The 20,190-nt window shown below is 41.5% G+C and overlaps 1 protein-coding gene across 6 annotated transcripts in view; it reads right to left on the bottom strand.

The window, feature by feature from the left end:
• Nucleotides 1-20,190, bottom strand: part of TBL1X (transducin beta like 1 X-linked) — a 364,349-nt gene that overhangs the window by 17,596 nt on the left and 326,563 nt on the right. For all 6 annotated transcript variants that reach the window (XM_056808017.1, XM_056808015.1, XM_056808018.1 and 3 more), the window contains 7 exons: nucleotides 15,558-15,690; nucleotides 14,433-14,574; nucleotides 13,688-13,751; nucleotides 13,477-13,574; nucleotides 10,824-10,884; nucleotides 1,218-1,339; nucleotides 24-98 (listed from right to left, as the gene is read on the bottom strand). In XM_056808017.1, coding sequence (XP_056663995.1) covers nucleotides 24-98; nucleotides 1,218-1,339; nucleotides 10,824-10,884; nucleotides 13,477-13,574; nucleotides 13,688-13,751; nucleotides 14,433-14,574; nucleotides 15,558-15,690 — 695 coding nt within the window. The remainder of the gene's footprint in view (nucleotides 1-23; nucleotides 99-1,217; nucleotides 1,340-10,823; nucleotides 10,885-13,476; nucleotides 13,575-13,687; nucleotides 13,752-14,432; nucleotides 14,575-15,557; nucleotides 15,691-20,190) is intronic.

Raw genomic sequence — 20,190 nt, 5'->3', positions numbered from 1 at the left:
TTCTCTAGAGTAATCTCTTTTACCTTTAACGTCATGTCATCAGAGCAGGATGCTAACAGCATTCCTGAAGGATCCCATTTGATTGCATTGACCTCATTCTGAAATACAAAAGATTTTTTTTTAAGGTAGGTAAAAACAAAATATCTGTCATCCAGCAGAGGGCAACAGTGTTTTACTTTTATCATTTGAAAATTAGACCTTTACTTCATGATAAATTATGCCTCAGATTTCCAGAGAAGAAAACCAAGGCATACACTCAACTTCCCCAATTCCAACTTCCTTTTCTCCTTCTCTCTCATGTATACTCTACTGATAAGATTATCACCTTCTCTCATATTTCCTCCTGAAAGTATCTGAAATCATAACTGGGAAAGAAGGGGGCAAAGAAAATGTAACAAAGTGCAATGAATTAAACTAGCTATTATTTTATGGTGTATAGGACATATCTGAAGAATTCTGATTTTTAAAAAAATCACATTATTTTGGGAGAGGGGCAGGCAAAAATTTGGGAAAATGGAATTTTATGGCCTTAGGACCAGCATCATGCCATTTCTTAGTCTTTTACACTAGAGGCTGTGTATGGCCTCATAAAACACATTCTTTTTAAAGGGGTCAGAGAAGAGGGTCAATGAGTGGATGGAGAGCTCCAGAGAAAGAAGATTTAGTCTCTGGTCCGGAGGAGTTAAAATCTATTGCAGGACTAGCACAAACAAAAACCCCAAAGCAACAGAACCACCACATAAACAACTGTACAGAGATTTATATGTATGCGCCAAGTATTCAGCAGATAGAAAGGAGACAAGCGGTGTATTTGAGTACAAGAGTACTGTGATGACTGGGCCATTATGGGGAAAAAAAGGCCTTTGAGAAAAACTAGTTTTAAATATTTTTCAATTAAGAAAAATTTATTTTCTCTCCTTTCCATCTTTTCCTTTGCTCCTCCCATTGGAGGGAAGAAGAAAAACAAAAACCTTGCAACCTTAGCAAAACAAATTCCTGAATTGGCCAGAACAAGAGCCCTTTTGATGATTCCGATTGAAATGTTCCAGATGGAAGCCGAGGCAGGTCTTTGCAGGGTGTTACCATTTATTTGTCTGTACTCTAACCCCCCCCCCCCACCTGGGCAAATCATTTGACCCCCACTGCCTAGCCCTGAAATAAAAGCTCCCGTATCCCGGGATGCTCCCCCCAAATGGGAATCCCACAGTTGGACTTACTGTGTGTCCCTGGAAGGTTTTGACTGGGCGATCACAGCCAAGGCGGCATACGTGAATACACATGTCTGTGCTGCAGGACGCAAAAGTAGTGTTGTTTTGCCAATCTACATCCAGGGCAGGGGCTGCAAAGCAGGAATGGCAGAGAGAAGTCCCATTAGCCACCGGTGGGAGCTGCCCCTGCTGATCTCCCGCCAGGCGAGGTGCCTGGGTCCAACACATTCCATTTGGAGCTTTTTGTGGCGTAGAGGGAGCTGGGTTCCTGAACACAGGGGCATCAGGGAAACACGGAGTGTGCCCGGAGCTCTCTTGAAAGGACCTCAAGTCCAGGGGATCCTGGGTAGCTAGTGTCACAACCCACCCACCTTGTCCCAGTAAACACATTTTGTTTTTGAACCGACCCACGATTTTCCAAGGTGTGGGTGTAAACTACTCACCAAGACTGATTCTAGAGATACATTATTCCTGCCTTCTTTCAGACAGAGGGGGGAAGGATGACCCGGGGGGGGGGGGGCGTATTAACTACTGGGAGGAGGGGGAAAGATAAGGCTAGAAAAGAGAATGGAGGAAGTTCACAGCCCAACACATCCGTTCCAATAGGATTTATTCTGATAGATTCTCAGATTTCTCTGTCTTTTACAACATGGAACAGTTTAATAGTTCAGTGCTTGTTTTTTTATTATCATGCAGAACACACTTCCATACTGGTCACTGTTGTAGGAGCACCCTCATCCAAATAAAACCAAGGTGAGAGTTTGCTTTGATCCCCATCCATCCCATTCCAACAGGTCTTTCTCTGGAAGCAACAAAAATCTGGCCTTTACAGGGATGTGCTTATTTTATTTTTTCTGGGTTAGACATGACATCGCTCAACATCCATTTCCATGAGATTTATTTTTGTAATAGAATTACCTTTGAAAACCCAAACTTCCAATCCTACACTCATATAAACAAGTGACCAATCCTATGTTTTTTCTTCGGAGTTTCTACTCCCGCAGTTCTTTCTCTAGATGTGGACAGCGTTCTTTCTTATAAGTCTATGGAGGCATGTGGAAAGACGGACACATTTTAACGGAGGGAAAAGAGGTCGTTGGCTGGCTGTATTCGTCATCGGAAGGGATGTCTGACTTAAGACACATAAGAGAAATCACTCCCAAGAGGGGGAGGATAATACACAACCTTAAGCTCTGTGGCAGGCTGTTCCTAAATAGCTCAGTTTTCTTATTTTTTTTCTCCAGTTGTCTCTTAAGCACTTCAGGGCGTTGTCTTTAAGCTCTTTAAGTACTTGTCCTTTTAGTATATATTGGCAGGGTTTCTCTCTGTTACCCACAACATATGAGGAAGAGGAACAAGAAACGAGCTAGAAAGGACCTCAGAAGCTTTCTGGTCCAAACCCTTCCCTTTACATAGAAGGAAACTGAGGCCACAGTCATCAGATAGCAGAGGCAGGATAAATATGAGCCAGGTTCCTGGGTGTCTTTTCCACTGTGGCTCTGAGAGGATGGAGTTCATCTTCACAGTTACCCAGACCAGGGCTGGAGGATAACATAATAATGCTTAGGGAACCCAGGTTTAATTAAGCCAACTGTGGCTTCCTCATTCACAACCATAGAGCATGATTTGTAATGCACCAGGGGCTGTTGGCAGAAGAGGCTTTGGAGTTAAGGAGAGGGGAATACAGGTTTCTCCTCCAAAACTCTGACACTTCAAAAAAAAAAGCGGGGGACAGCTGGGAAGCTCAGTGGATGGAGGGATGGAGAGCCAGGTCTTGAGGCAGGAGGTTCTAGGTTCAAATTTGGCCTCAGTCACTTCCTAGCTGTGTGACCCTGGGCAAGTCACTTGACCCCCATGGCCTAGCCCTTACTGCTCTTCTGCCTTGGAGCCAATACACAGTATTGACTCCAAGACAGAAGGTGAGGGTTTAAAAAAAAAAAAGCAGAGATATCTCTTGGGCAGAGTACATATCTGCCTAGGCGGTGGACTTCCTTCCTTCCTTCCTTCCTTCCTTCCTTCCTTCCTTCCTTCCTTCCTTCCTTCCTTCCTTCCTTCCTTCCTTCCTTTTCTCTCTCTCTCTCTCTCCCCTCCTACCCCCAGCAGACAAGCAATCCCAATGGGTTGTACAAACACCCTCACTTGATCCCTAGTTCCATACTATTCATTTTTGCTATAGAGCCATCTCTGAAAGCTGGGCTGGGATTCTAAAGGGGGGGGGGGGGGTCAGAGGAGTGGCGGGGTGGCCTGCGCTGGGCAAAGGGCGGCAGGGAGGTGTCTTTAGCTGGACCACAGAGTGTGCATAAAGCTGGGCTAAAAATAAAAAAAGCTGGAGCCAGGGTGCCGGGGACAGTTTGGTGGTCACCCGGGGCCCAGCAGAGGGCTGACCATAAAGGACTCCCTCTTTGGCACCACTTTGGCTTATGCTGTCTCAATGATCTCTCGTTCACAGGGTGAGAAATGGGCAGCCCCAAGAGGTCGTCACTAGCACTTGGCCCGAGGGAGGCGGAGCCCCGGATGAAGCCTTGCACAAGTCGCCCGGGCGAGTGTCTGTGACCAAGCCGAGGGCTTGGGTTAATGACTGCTAAACACCCGGAAATCGGACAGTGATCTATGGCCGTGCTGAGGAATAACGAAGGGCTCCGCTCGAGAGGGGGGAAAAGAGCGGGCGAGGCTGCTTAGGAACGCACACCAGCGAGGCTCCCGAAGCTCCCCGAGGTCGAACCGTGACTCAGCGCCAAGGCAGGCTTCTAGTCCTTAAATAATGGGCCGAGCCGTCTGCTATCTATCTCCGCACAATGGCGGGAGGCCGTTCACTTCCACGCACACTCGGTGCCCAGGGGAAGGTACTGTGTGGGCAGAGCTGGCTGAGGTCAGGAAAGGCTTTTTAAACAGGACATAAATCTCGGGGCAAAAGTTCTTTCCTTTCTAAACCCTCCCAGCAGCGCGTTTAGCCGTGGCCCCCCTCTTCTTGCAGTATCTCCCTCGGGTACCCGGAGGAACGAAAGAAAGCATCGTTTCTGTCAGAATGCCCATCCGTTTGTTCGCCGGAGGCCAGCGCCTCACGCATGATTATAATAATAATAATTAAAAAAAAGAGTTAAGTCATGAATTGCTTTGTCAACTCTGGGAGGGGGAAGGGAGACAACACGAACCCTATAACGTTGGAAATCTATGTTTTTATATATTTTATATTTCTAAATTTATATTTATATACCACATTTTAAAATTTATATTATATATATTTATATTGGGAAATTATTGGAATAACATGAAGATGAAAAAATAAATAAAATAGTGAACTCCAGGGGCAGGTATCCGTATTCCGTATTCATGCAATGGAAAATGGGAAGGTTTGGGAGAGGATGACCAGGAACAGGGCCTCCATATCAGGGTCCCCCCTCCCGGATTCTTTTGCTCTGTCTTGGCTCTCCGCTAGGAATCCCAAGGCTCCTAGCCCAAGCTGCCCAAAGAGCATGGGGGGGGGGGGGGGGGAGCGTCGGGAAAGAGCTAGGCTCGCACTTGCACTCGCTCGGGCCGGCCGATCCCCCCTCCCCCAGCAGGGCGCGAGTCCTGGGCGATGGCTGGGGTAGAGCCCCTCGCTCAGCCTCACTGAGAACGCCGAGGCATTTAATAAGCGCCGCCACCCCGGCAGATCAGGACGGAGGGAGCTGGATAACTGCTTGATGAATGGAGATACAATTTCTCACCTCGTCTAATTAAGTGACTAACCCCCAAAAGGAGTTTTTGCTCGTCCATCTTCATCGTTCCCTAGCCCAGTGCATCAAAGAAATAAGCCGCCTGGAGGCCCTGGGGAAGGGTCTGTCTGCCCATGGGTAGCATCTTAAGATTAAAAAAAAATTAACCCCCACCTTCTGTCTCAGAGTCAATCCTGTGCATTGGCTCCAGGCCATGGGGGTCAAGTGACTTGGCCAGGGTCACCCAGCTGGGAAGTGGCTGAGGCCACATTTGAACCCAGGACCTCCCCTCTCTAGGCCTGGCTCTCCACCCACCTGGCCCCCACCTGCAGATTTTTTAAGCATCTCTTAAGAACCTACCATGTGGCAGGCACCGTACTAAGCACCAGGAATATCATGACAAAAGTGGAATAATCCCCCCTCCAACAAGGCCTCAAGGAGATGAGCACAGGCACAAAATCTATATAATGTATATATGGGGTAATTTGGGTCAGCGGCCGGGGAACTAGCAGCGGGGCAGAGGCAGGAATGAGCTTATGTAGAAGGCTGGAGAGGGTGTCTGGAGACCCAGTGGATAGAGTACTGGGCCCGGATTGGTCAAGACTTGAGCCTTCAAATCTGGCCTCAGACACTGTTTGCCTCAGTCTCCTCATCTGTAAAATGGACCGGAAAAGGAAATGGCCAACCACGCCTGAATTTCTGACAGGAAAACCCCAAGAGTTGTTTTCAACTGAAATGACTGAGCCAGCCCAAGGAACCCTAAGGGGGAGACGAGAGGGCCCACTTAGTGAGAGGAGAAACCTCAGAACCATCTGAGTCCAATTCTGCCATTTTAAAAACGAGGAAACGGAAGTTCAGGAGACCCCACAGGCAGGAAAGGTCAAAGGCCGAATGTGGACTCCTGTTCTCCGGGGCCAGAATCAATACGATTTCTCCTGGGTTCAAAAAGCCCCCCTTTCCAAACTAGAGCCACGAATCCACTTGCTTTTTCTCTCCACCTCATTTTCCTCGGCCTTAACCCGAGGATCCCGACAGCCATTCCCTCACACAGTGACTGTGAGGAGCGCGGGACGCCCTAAGCAGAGCTCTGCCATGGCCCCAAAGGACAGACACAGCCATAGTCATCATCAGCTGCACATCCCTGGGGTGGAATAATTCCAGGGCAAAAGCTCCCACAGGGAGCAATCCCGCCGGGATTATTCATCTCCCCACAAGGTGGGCAACACGCTCCCCCGAAGGCCGGGACTACATCTGGGCATCTGCGCCCCATCTTGACACGGAAAGACTTCAAGTGGATTATTAATAACCGTGAGAAAGGGAACATGGGGATCCCCGGCCTGTGCGAAAGAGCCTGGAAAACAGCGAGAGCAACGTGTGGGGCTTCAGAATGGAGAACTTCCAGCACCCGGGGATTATGAATGTGTCATCGGGCCTGGCGCTGCACCAGAGAACGCCATTGTTTTTAGAGTAATGGCAAACCAAAAAAATAAAATGTGTGTGTGTGTGTGTGAGAGAGAGAGAGAGAGAGACAGAGAGACAGAGAGACAGAGAGACAGAGAGAGAGAGAGAGAGAGAGAGAGAGAGTGAAAGAGAGAGAGGGAGAGAGAGAGAGACAGAGACAGAGAGAGAGAGACAGAGACAGAGAGAGAGAGACAGAGAGAGAGACAGAGCGAGAGAGAGAAAGATAGAGAGAGAGGGAGGCAGAGAGACAGAGAGGGAGAGAAATCCAGGAGGAATGGCAGGAATGCTGTTTTGACTTAATCCTTATTCTGTTTTTACCAGTTAAGATGACAGAGAAGAAGGGCCTAGAATAGGGGGCAGCCAGGCCTAGAGACAGGAAGTCTTGGGCCCAAATCTGGCCTCAGACCCTTCCTAACTGTGTGATCCTGGGGAAGTCATTTAACCCCCATGGCCTAGTCCTTACTGCTCTGCTGCCTTGGAACCAATGCATAGTATTAATTCTAAGACAGAAAAAAAAGAAATAAAAAAAATTTAAAGGGGGCAGCTGGGTGGTTCAGTGGATGGAGAGTCAGGCCTAGAGATGGAAGGTCCTGGGTCCAAAATTGGCCTCAGACACTTCCTAGCTGTGTGACCTGGGCAAGTTAATTCTAAGAAAGAAAAAAATAAATAAGAAAAAAAGAAAAGAAATTTTAAAGTATTTAAGCCTTTTTTAAGTGCCTAGAATGCAAGTATAATAATAATCTAATAATAGCATCATTATAGTATTATGCTACATTATATATTATTTTATTATACTATTTATATACTAATTATACTGTATTATATAGTAATGAATAGTAAAATAATAAAATGTGTAGCATGATAATAGTATTATATTACACTATATTATATATTCTTTTTATTGTATTTATATACTAATTACACTATATATTAGCAGTAAATAGTAAAATGCATAGGTGAAAATGGATAGTATAATAATAGTATCATATTTTTATACTATTATATATTTTAATTCTATTATTCATATACTAATTATACTATATGATATAGTAGTAAATAGTAAAATAATAGTAAAATGCAGCTGAAAATGTGTAGTAGGATAATAATAGTATCATTATGTTATTATACTGTATTATCTATTATTTGTATTATATTATTTATATACTAATTACACTATATTATATAGCAGTAAATAGTAAAATAAATAGATGAAAATGTGTAGTGTAATAATAGCATCATTATACTATATTACATATTATTTTTACTATGGTATTTATATACTAGTTATACTATACTATACTATATAGCAGTAAATAGTAAGATAATAGTAAAATGCATAGATGAAAATGGGGAGTAGCATAATAATAGTATTACATTATTATGCGATGTTATATATTATTCTTACTATGGTATTTATATACTAATTATACTATATTATATAGTAATAAATAATAATAGTGAAATGCGTAGGTGAAAATGTGACTGCTTGGGTGGGTGGCTGTGCCCTCTGCGTGTTCTCTTCATTGTACGCTCCTTTCACAGCCTGCTTTCTTTTGATTCTTCTGTCTGTCTGTCTGTCTGTCTGTCTGTCTGTCTGTCTGCCTGTCTGGCTGTTCTTTCTTGGACTCCTTTGCTGGGGCCTCATGTAGGCCACAGGCCTTTGATGCGGGGCCTCCAGGCACTGGCCTTCTCTCTATTTTCTCCCTTGGTGGTCCCCTCGGCTCCAATGGGTCCAGTGACTAGAGTCGCCATGAAGAGGACGGCTTCTCTCATCTCCCTGCACTTATTCTGGAGGTCATCCACACTCGGATGGCTCACCTGGGCCTCCCAGAGTCCCTGACCTTCCTTTTGGATGCTGCTCACCAACACAAGGTAAAGGAATTGTGATGAAAAACGCTTCCCACTTCCAGAGCAGGAACTGGTGGCTTGTGAATACAGATTGATGTGTACTATTTTTTACCTCCCCCATTTTTTTTGTGGGGGGGTCTGTTTTCCTTCACATGAAATATGTTTTGTATAATCACACATGATTACCTATAACAAATTGCATGCCTTCTCAACGAGGGAGAAAAAGAATTAAAAACTCAAAAAAAATTTTAAATGAATGTTAAAAAATTGATTTTTAAAAATATGTAATTGGAAAAAGTAAGTTATTAAAAAGGATTCATCTCAAATGTCACCTTCTGCAGTTCATCCCTTTAACCCACTCACCTGCTTTAACTAGAGAAAATTCTGTTCTAAAGTTACTTTCCATTTACTCTAAATGAAATTTCCACATCTCTTTTCATCTTCATTTGCATTATTAAAATGTAAGTACTTGGAGAGTTTTTTCCTAAAATCTCTGACCCTTAGTAAAATGCCAGGTACGTAATAAATGCTTGCTGAGGGGACAGGTAGGTAGTTCAGTGGATGGAGAGCTAGGCCCAGAGATGGGAGGATCCTGGGTTCAAATCCGACCTCAGACACTTCCTACCTGTGTAACCCTGGACAAGCTGCCTAACCTCTGTCTGCCTCAGTTCCCTCCATGGGAATATGGTGGATCAAATGAGAAAATAATTATAAAAAAGTTCTTGGTACAGTGCCCAGCACATGGTAGGCACCCAAGAAATGCTTATCCCCTTCTCAACCCTGCTCTGGCTGGGGCTGTCTTCTCAAGGAACAACGCTGGAGACCGTTCTGGCCCCTGGAGATGATCTTCTCCAATCTGTTTCTTTTCCTAATGAGAAACTTCTCTTCGGCTCAGATTTCTTGTGCTTGGGTTTTAAGGTTCTCTGTTAGGAATCTGTTGATGTCCGACTAGACGTGAACAAATTCCTAACAGAGAAAACAAGAAAACTCTTCTGAGGTTTTCTTGGCAAAGATCCTGGAGTGGGTTGATATTTCCTGCTCCAGCTCATTTTTTTGAGCAGAGGAAATGGAAGCAAATGAGGTTAGATGACTTGTCCAGGGTCACACATAATGACGAGGTGTCTTAGATTAGATTTGAATTTCCAAGCTGGGCTCTCTATCCACTGTGCCACCTCATTTCCCTATATCTGAACTGATGGCCTCAAGGACTGTTCAATCTGGATTATCCACTTAGATCTCATTTCTTTCATTTTTTTAGTTACTATTTAAAAAAATTTATGTAACTATGTGAAACATAGAAATAACAGTATAGTGATTTTTATAAACATGCAATAAATAATAATAAATGTTTATCTAAGAGAAACAAAATACCCCATTAGCAATATCCAAAAATCTGTTTCATTCTTTTTTTCCCTTCCCCAAGAAGGTAGCTAATACGATATAGGCTGTACATATGTAACCGTATAATATATATTTCCCTATTCATCATGTTGTGAAACAAGATACATACGGCTTCCACTAGAGAAAAACTGAGGGAGGAAATAAAGTAAAGAATGGTGCATTGCTGAATATTCATTTCCAACTCCTGTTGGATTTGACACAAATAAGGTATCATGGTAAGAAAACTTCTGGTTCTGTTCTAATACAATTTTATCTTTTTAAATATTTTTCTCTGCTTCTATGATTCATGTTCTCTCCTGTCCTCTTCCTTCCCCACTCCTGGAGCTGACAAGCAATTCCACTGGGATTTTGGTCCTATTCTAAACATGTTCCGGGGTACCAAACCCTAAAGCCTCTCTCCTTTCACCAAATAACCTCACAAAAATGTAGCCCCCACAGGATGGAGCTTCTCTAAGCCCTTTCCTTCCCCAACACAATCTGGTTTGGGGGCAGAAAAATTTGGTGCCTCCAGCAAGTCCTCCCTGGGAGTAGGGATGAGTCTTGCTCTGGCTTGTGGGACCAGAGAAACAGGAACCGGAAATCTATGCTGTGAGTTCAGTTATGGCCTCAAAAACACACAAGGCTCTAGTGAAAACGCTCCAGATCTGGTAACCGCAGAGAGTCCTGCTCTGGGAATGACTGCATTTCTGCAGCGAGTCTCTCAGTGAGTCTCCAATCAGAGCACAGGGACATCTGAAAAGGTTCCTATTTAGGCAACTCACCCCCTTAATTTCTTAAGGAGGCCCTTTAAATTTCAACCAAATCTTCTCCCAGAAGCCCGTGCCTGAGGGAGAGGAAGGTGTGGTGTCTTCTGTCACTCCAAGACACTCTTGCTTAGCAATTCTAGGGGAAGCTGCATCAATTAACCTCTTGGCTTAAAGAAAAGAGGAGGCTGGGCATCAAATGAAGGCCAGGATTGGGACAATTTAAAGCCTTACACCTAGATGTCCCCACAGGGCTTCATGCGGCCCAAAGAGGCGAAAGGAAGTCCCATGAAGCCTGGGCTCGCGTGCAGACCAAACACCAGGAAAATCAAGACGTGTTTTGGGTGTGGACGGCTTCGCCAGACCTTTTAACCCGAGACAACTTCCGTTCTGGCCCCCCTTTCCACCTCGGTGTGCAAAGTGAATTTCTTAAATCTATTTCTGGGTACTAGGAAAATGACAATTACCTGAGTGAAAAGGAAACTGCTGCTTAGCTTCTCCTGTATGGGCATCCCAAATTATTGTTGTCTATGCTCCGGAAACAAAAGAAGAAGTTAGTTATTTTGCTCCTTTGAAAGTTCCTTTTAGAGAAACAAAGAAGTCTGCTAAAAGGAAACAGCATGTTTTAAATCATCTTCTCAGGTGAAAGCGACAGATTGGTCTTATTTCCTGGGATTAAAAAAAAAAAAAGCTAATACTGAAATTCAACAATTTCTACTTGTCCTTCCAAACAGATAAAAATAAAATGGGGGGGGGGGGGGGGGAGAGGAATTTTCTGGCATCTGGCCAAACTGAAGGACTCTAGAAGCAGCCATTTTTCACATTCCTCCTGATTTCAAATTTTGACTGTACTGTATTGTCAAATCACAATAAAGCGGCTGCAGTGTGCTATACTAAGTAGTAACTTCCTGTGTCTGCCAAAAGAATAAAACAGGTAGGGGGTACAGAATTCTTGCTTCAAGGTGTTTTTGGAAACAAAGTCAACTGAGATCCTTTCATTCCCTTAAGATAGCTAGGAAAGACCAACTGGAATGAACTGGCAGTTAAATTAACTGAAATGTTGATTTCCAAGCATTCCTAGGGCCTCAGCCTTGTATAACAAAACTGTTATTTTCAAGACTTCAGGAAAATTTCTACTGACTGGTGGCTGGGGAACATTCGGAAAACTGTTTTAAAAATTATAGTCTACAAATATAGCATCAGAATTGGACCAATTAACAGGATATTTTCCCCCCAGTGAAATAATGTTCTTAATTGGATTGGGAGATTATTAAATAATCTTTTCAACCTCAATAATAATAGAGTTGTATGGTTTACATAGTTGTAATTTGCTATTCAATGAATGAATAAAATCATGGATGGGCAAAGAAAATGTTTTTGCAATTTTCAAATATTCTGAAAAATACTGTTAGGACTTTTGAGTACAGACTTAGCTGTCAAACTTTATAAAATAAACACCCCAGGAAAGTTGGCAAGATATCCCTGTAAACTGCATTATGCTTAAATAGTGTTCTTTTCCAAATTATTACTATTATACCATTTATTTAATTACCGCTATTTTCCACGAAGTTGCTATATTATAGTGTAATAAATCTACTGTAGTGCATATTTATTTCCTAAAGTAATGCACAATGGGGACTTTATCTAATTATAATTTTACTAATGGGCAATAATTTAATCATCAAGTAGAAGATTTGGCTGTCTCAATTTATTCCTCTGTAGGAAGGAGATGGAGACAAAACAGAAAGTTTATTATTGTGAATTTATATTGTTCAGGAAAAATTTAGGTAAAATATTTGTAGCTAATTAAAAAATTAAATTGTAATCTGGACATAAATCCAGAAAAATCAACCTTTGAAGTATGCTTTTGTTTTAAGAATTTAACTTGTATTGAGAATTAAGGGGGGGAAATGTCATTATTTGAAGACTCAGAATTTAGGATACAGCATATTCATGTCACAATTATACAAATTAATTTTCCTGTTTGTGTTTCTGGCTCAGTAGTCATTCTCCTACAAGGCGGGATGTCTCTAATGCATTTTGTATAACTTTTACCAGTAGGGTTATCCATATATGGAAGCTTAGTGAATATTATCTGATGATAGTTTAGTGTCCCTAAATGGATCAATTTTGTTATATATTTTATTTTTCAAAACTTGAATGCTAAAACAGTGAAAAGACATCAGCAACTCAAAATGCTTTTCCAACTGGTTGAAAATTATAAAAATAGAGCACTGGCCACACAAGTAGAGTAAAAATGCTAAACAATTCTGAGAATAGTCCCAATTTGTATGAATATTCACTTGGTTTCCTCTCAATATTCCTGTTCCAGAGGAATCACAAGTTGAGAACAAATAGACCAAAACAGTGCACTGAAAAAGTACCTTTCCTATAAATGATATCCAGTATCAACCCAATGATATTGTACAAATACGGCAATTATATTCATTGTTCAGAACAGTAATCCCAAATCTAATCAGTGGATGATGTAGTCAGCATCTCCACAACACTATGAATACGGTAACAGTAGGGAGAAGGGAGGCTTTTGCTAGGTATCTCAAACCCTGAAAACCACTGCAAATCACTGTTTTTGGCTCACTCTCTAATGAACAAATATGTAATCAAATGAACAAATCTCTTTAAGGAAATAGAGACTTAAGCACAAATGCATCAGTGATTGAAATATAAATTCAAAACAACTCTAACATTTGAGTTTGAGATAACTGGCATAAAAAGATCCATCATTTTATTAAACAAGGGAAAAAAAAAGATTAGATGGTTGGTGGAAAAGCATTTGTTGTTGACATAATCTACTGGGTAAAAGTTATGAGGGGTTCAATTCAGTTATTTTCACTTTTCTCCCAGGCGTTGTGTACCTCAAACTGGGAAGCTGTTCAAAATTCATCATATGGAATGCATTTATTCAACCTCTTAGGAGTAATCTAATCTCTTCTACTTGATGAGATCAAGACCCACAAGAATCGATGAACCCCAAGTTCTTTTGATGTCTTTGGGCAGGTAAAATGGGAAATTTTAGAATTCAAAGAAATCATTGTATTGCCAAGGGGTCACAAATCAGGACACTCACTGATCAAAGGGTTACATTTTTCTAATACTCACTTTATCAACACCAGCACTCAAAATGTAATTCCCCTTTTTGTTCCATTTTAAAGCAAAGATGGGACCTTTATGTTGACCTAAGGTGCTTGCCAGGTTACCTGTTACATAAAAACAGAAAAATGCTGACTATGCAACATCAGTACGATGGCCCAATCCAAAGAGGATGCCCCACGCTCTTCCACCTTAATGAGGCCGTGGCTGTCCAACTTACCATCTTCTGTCCATATTCTTGCAAAACCATCGTATGAACCTGTGGCCAACAGGGTTCCATCACTCTGGAGAAAAAAAAGCAAAAGCAAAAATGATTTCAAAGAAATGCTACGGAGAACACGTCACATCCGTCCACACTTCAAAGCAAGAAGTGAAATTGGGTCAGATGATGAAATTCGATGACTTCGGACGCTGGGGCCCAGCATAAGCCACACAGAAACGCTGTGTGACACTAAACCCCTCTGCAGCCTTCTAAATTTGAAGCTAAGACATATACTGTGCTTCTCATGAATGACTTCATTTAAACTAGGGAGTACAGAATGTTACAAAAACAACTCTTGACAGCTCAAACAGATGCGGTTTCTCTCAGCCTCCCTCAAGCCAAGGCAATAATGGCCATATTGGATATAATTCGTAGATTTGATGACTATAGAATTTGTCATGAAATGGTGGCTGGTGAAAACGCTTCAAAGCATCAGAGCGGGGAGGGCAGGAAAAGGGTATCAATACGCCAGCGCGGAGAATCTTGGAAGAACAGCACAGGCCGCGGGCACCACTCGTCAATAAATACATACGTGAACGTGCCTGCTAATGAAACGTTACGTTTCCTCATCTGAATATAAAACGACCGGCCGCGCTCTCCCACAGGGAGGCTGGCTTCCAGATCGATCGGGAAAGACACGAACAATAAACAGTCAGCAAGATTGTTCTTTTGGGGCAGCTAAAATGTCTTTTAGGGTACTTACATTCCAGTCCAATGAAGTGACATCTTTATTACTAGGGACATCGTGTCCTCCTTCTCGTATACAATGCCTCAAAACGAGCTGGGTAGAACCACCGTTACTGTTTTCATTGAGGTTCCATATCCTTGCAGTTGAGTCTCCAGACCTACAAAACGAACATGCATCCCGCCATCAGCTTCTGGCCTTGGGGAAAGGGACGCCGGTGAGCCCTGTCAGACGGCCAAGCGGCGCTCTTGTAAAGGGCGACTTTTGAGTGGTCATTTAACTCAACCTTGCTCGTCTGGCTTAGAGGGTTCTGTCTTTGTCTTCCATATAAAGGGTCTTTAGGTGTCCTTTCAGACATATATAAACCTAACTTTTATGCACTCATTTTAAATGTTAGTTTATTTTTTTGAAGGAAATTATATCCAGGTGAACTGCTATCAGGCCACCTGAGACTTAATTTTGGTGACGGCTCCCCTCTTTAGCGGGGCACAAAGATGAGAAGAACATGGAAGTACCATTGGCAAAGGTACGAGCATACCTTCTAAGGAACACACCGATCTAGGGTTAGTTTCCCTACCTTTTAGGTGAATGGGTTCATATTTGGGAGAAGTGTTAATAAGTACATTTCCGTCAGAGTACAGTGAGATAGTTACTCCTCTACCTAAGGGTGGCTGTATAACAACCCATGCCTGTCCACCAGGAGAGGCATTACTATTTAAATAGTGCAGAGATCTTTGAAGAAAGTGTAAAAAAAGGGACCTTATTCCAAAGTCTGGGTCCTAGAGATAAAGAATTCTTTCTATTTCTTTCTGGATACAAAGCCAACTTTTTCTTCTTCTTGTAACTTTTTCTGTTTTAAACACATATAGAGCTTCGTGCTCTACATAGCCTAGAGAACTTTCTGATCTCCACCATGTTGCCACAGCTTTGAAAACCATCTGGAACTAAGCAGATGAGATTACGCTTCAGAAGGAAAGACTTCCTAAAAGGCGGTGGTCTGGATTTTAGTTTGTAAACGAAATGGCTTTGTACTAAGAGACTTGCTCCAGGGCTATGTAGCTATCACACAATCAGGCATCCCCCGCGTCTGCAGGGGAGGCTGATGTTTAAGAGACACCCAGAAGGCTTCAGCCATGGCCTTACCCAGATGCTAGGAGATCACTGACGGGGTTCCAGGCACAAATGAATACCTCGGATTCATGGCCCCTAAGGACTGTTGCTTTGTTGGGTGGAATTTCAACATCACCATCAATTTCCATTGGTTTTGAATGATTATCTGTAGTGAAAGATATATATTTTTTAAATTACATGTTTTAAAATAGTAATTTATAAAATGCAGTCAAAAGACAGCCACATTTAGACACTGTTAGGCTGGAAGTAGGGATGGGCTTAACACCAGGACCTTGTTCGTTCAAGTTCAAAGTTGGGATGAAATGAGGAACTCACATTATTAAACAAGGAACAAAAAGCTGTCGTACATAGCAAGGCCATTCAAAGAGGATACCGTGGCGCTTGGGCTCGTCACCTCCTTCCAGACCCCCCATGTTCATCTCCCTATAGAAATGCATCTGGTCAGCAGGGCAGGGCGGATGACTTGTGTGCTCTTTGGACATACACCAACTTGGAGGGATTTTGATACTATGTGGATGGGATTCTTTATGCTCTCAGGAAAAGAGAAAATTGGCATCACCCGAGGCAGGGGCCAATCAAATCTCAAAGACAGGCTTTTTTTTTTTGCCTTCTAGAGAAAATTAATCTCTGTTGTGGGGAAATTGGGGGGAAGCTTGGTTCTGTCACATAAAATATCACCCCCCCCTCTATGAGATGAGGATTTTCTAGAAGACTTCCAATGATTTAAATGCTTTCAGAGCTTTTATTAGACAATCCTTTCCTTCCATAGGCAATATTTAGGGGAAAAGTAAAAAAAGGGGGAGGGTAACAAAGCTCTTCTACTTTAAAAAAATAATTATAAAGAAAAATGGGAAACAATGTGTAGGAAGACAAAAATCAGGAATCCCAGTCTTTTTTTCCTCTTTTCAGAAGCCTCGAGTCTTGGATCTCAACAATCTGGTCCATGTAGTAGGTAATGCCATATGCAGGCAGTTCACAGTGCCTTGCCTAATGGGGGATGAGCTAGTTAGTACCAGGAATATGAGGGACAGATCTCAAAATAAAGGAATGTACCTGCCAGGAATATAGAATCCTGAATATAATGTTGTTTTTCTATTATTGGTTAGCTTTACAGAAATGTTTAAAAATTTTTATTTTTTATCATAAGTGATGATGTCCTATATGTGTAAAAACATGTATATAGATGATATCAAAACAGAAAATAAGCAAATTTGTTTTTTAAAGAAATACGTCTTTCTCTTTTTCTTGGAGAAGTGAGGAATCACAGGTGTGGAATGTTATATATATTTTCAGCTACAGTCCCCATTTAGATTGTTATTTTTTTTTAAATTTTTTGTTATGATGAAAGGCTCACTGGGTAGTGGGGAGAGACATAGGAAAGGGAAAGATGTGTCCCAAAATTGCTGTGATACAACAGTGAGACATCAAATGAGGCATCCATAAATCTTGGAGGGAAATCGATAAGACAAAGTTTACTCACTTCTTTGCCCTGACTTGAACTTCCCTAATTGATTTGGATGGTTTGGACTGTTGATAGAATGTTTCATTTAACTTGGTATAAAACCTCTACTCTGCCCGGTGAAAGGTGTTAAGAAGATTAATGAAGGGTTGTTTCCAGTTCTGATGGATTCTGTTACTGGCTGTGATGAGGACAGAGCCAACTGTGACTCCAGCAAAGTTAGAGGATTGAGTACAAGTTCATAAAGATTCAGAGAAATGCCTTCATCAAGACTGTAGTAAAATTGTCTATCTCTGGATCTCTTCATCCTTCACACCTAACCACTGTTTCTTAAATTAATCTTCCTATTAAGATTACTTATTAAGAGTCCCCAGGAGAGGAAAAGATACTGATGAGGTACGCCTTGCTTTCAAGTGCTGTTGTAGAACAAGCACCGGACTTGGGACAGCAGAGACACGGGCTGGAATCCTACCCCCCACAAATCATGTCTCTCTCCAAGTCTCCGTTTCCTTGTCTACACGATGGGAATACTATCCGCAATTCTTATCCGACAGTTGTTCGACTGCAAGTCAAGGCAGACACGAATCTCTTCCAGATTCACAAAGTCCAAGGGTCAGATAAAAGTCAAGATGACCGGCAATGGCCACGGCATGCAGCGGATGACCCATCTCTAAGAGCGCCAGTGCCTGCTTCCGATGCCTTCGGGCCATTACTCCGAGGGAAGTCTTCGCGTGCCAGTTATCCTCAAGCTCACTTAGCCATCGGCCCCGAGGACTTTACCAGGCTGTGGCCATGGTGACAAACCAGGGTAAAGCGAACCTAAGGCAGGATGTTGTCGAGCGGTGAGTCATTCTTATCAAACCAAGCCCTAATCTCATCTCCGGCTACAATGGAACAGAAAAGTCATGTGCTTCATGTTCACACTAGGATCTGAAGATGAGGCATCTTGCTTCAATAAAGCTGATGTGATCGTTCTTATTTCTTCTTGTAGGTATCTTCATTTACCAGAAGCTTACTGGTGAATTGTGTAGATAATGGGCTTTCCTGTCATGGGCCCTTTTGGGGAGGCTTCTGAAACTTACAGACACTTCCTTTTCAGAATAATATTTTTTAAGTACGTAAAACAAAATAGACAGCATTACCAAAAAAACTATAGTGAACTTCAGTTATCAAAATATTTCAAAAATAAGTTCACGGAACTTAGGTTGTAAGTTATACGTTAAACAAAACAGACAATGTTACAAAAAAACTATAGTGATAGTTATTAAAATACTTCTAAAATAAGTTCATGGAATGTAGGTTATAAGTTGTACATAAAACAAAACAGACATTACAAAACACTTCAAAAATAAGTTCAGGGAACTTAGATTATAAGTTGTACTTAAAACAAAATAGACAACATTACAAAAAACTATAGTGAAATACAGTTATTAAAACATTTCAAAAATAAGTTCAGGGAGATTATAAGTTGTACATAAAAAAAATTTTAGGGAAAATATTTGCATCTAGAGAGGAGGGGCCAAGAAAGTTACATGTAAGAGAAAGTATTTAAAAGTTCACCTTTAAGGAAGACCAGATTATTGAGGTCGAAAAAAGGAAGGAGTGAGTTTCAGGCATTTAGAGAAAGGCAAAGAAATGAAAGAGAAGTTTATTATGGGAAGAAAAGTAAGGAATATTAGGAATAGCTACTGGTTTTAACTGAGCAAAATATGATGGTTGGGGCTTTAGATAATGCAGTTTGGCAGGTATGTGGATGAAGGATTGGAGGTGGGTAAAGACCTGAAGCAGAAAAACTGATTTGGATGCTATTAGAATAGTTTAGGAGAGAGGAAATGAGAGTGAGAGGTGATTAACTAGGAAAGTGGCTTTGTGAATGGAGAGATGGGGTCAGATGCAAGAGATCTGGGGTTATGAGAGGCCAAAGGAGAAGAGGAAAACCTAGGGCTGAAAACTAAGTCGGTAAGGAGTGTGAGTCTTGATGGTAAGTTATAAATTATAAAGGTAAGATAAAAAGGACAATATGGAAGGCTTGGACCAACTGCCAGCTCAAAGCAGATGGCTAAAGGTTGGAATTCAGAAGTCAAACCCAAACAGAAACCCACGATTTGACAAAAACTACTGAGAAAAGTGGAAAATCATCAAGATCAGTTCAGAATGGCTAAATGACTTAAATATAAAGAAGGAAACTATAAGTAAATTAGGTGAACATAGAATAATACACCTGTCAGATCTATGGGAAAGGAAAGAATTTAAGAGCAAGCAAGAGATAGAGAATATTACAAAATGTAAAATGAATAATTTTTATAACATTGATTTAAAAAGGTTTTGAACAAACAAAACCAATGCAACCATAATTAGAAGGGAATCAACAAATTGGGAAAAAATCTTTATAACAAACACCTCTGACAAAGGTCTAATTACTCAAATTTACAAGTAGCTAAATCAGTTGTACAAAAAATCAAGCCATTCCCCAATATATAAATGGGCAAGGGACATGAATAGGCAATTTTCAGATAAAGAAATCAAAACTTATCAATAATCACATGAAAAAGTGTTTTAAATTTCTTATAATCAGAGAAGTGCAAATCAAAACAACTCTGAGGTACTACCTCACACCCAGCAGGTTAGTTATTATGACAGCAAAGGAAAGTAATGAATGCTGGAGGGGATGTGGCAACATTGGGACACTAATGCATTGCTGGTGGAGCTGTGAACTGATCCAACCATTCTGGAAGGTAATTTGGAACTATGCCCAAAGGGCTTTAAAAGACTGTCTGCCTTTTGATCTAGCTATAGCACTGCTGGGTTGGTTCCCCAAAGAAATAAAAACAATTTTTTGACAATTATTTTTCTGACATTTTGTGATTCAGATTCTCTCCTTCCCTTCCTCTCTGCATTCCTCAAGGTATTAAAAATTCTGATGTGTTATTTTTTAAAATGTTTTATCTTTATTTTATTTAATAAAAAATTTCCAAAAATAAGTTTTCCAAAGTTATAGGATTCATGTTGTCTCCCTCTCTTCTTTCCTCCCCCTTCAAGAGTTGGCAAGCAATTCAATCTGTCTTATACAAGTATTACTTTTTTATATAATTTTAAGCGGTCTTCCTATTATGAGTAGCATGTATGGGCTGCTTTCTGAGTAAGTTAGGACTTTGAAGATACTGATTATTATGGCAGAAAGCTACG

This window comes from Monodelphis domestica, chromosome 8 (genome assembly GCF_027887165.1).
Source record: "Monodelphis domestica isolate mMonDom1 chromosome 8, mMonDom1.pri, whole genome shotgun sequence".
NCBI classification, from domain to species: domain Eukaryota; kingdom Metazoa; phylum Chordata; class Mammalia; order Didelphimorphia; family Didelphidae; genus Monodelphis; species Monodelphis domestica.
The sequence above is the reverse complement of the archived record's forward strand: the minus strand, read 5'-3'. Positions and strand labels throughout refer to the sequence as shown.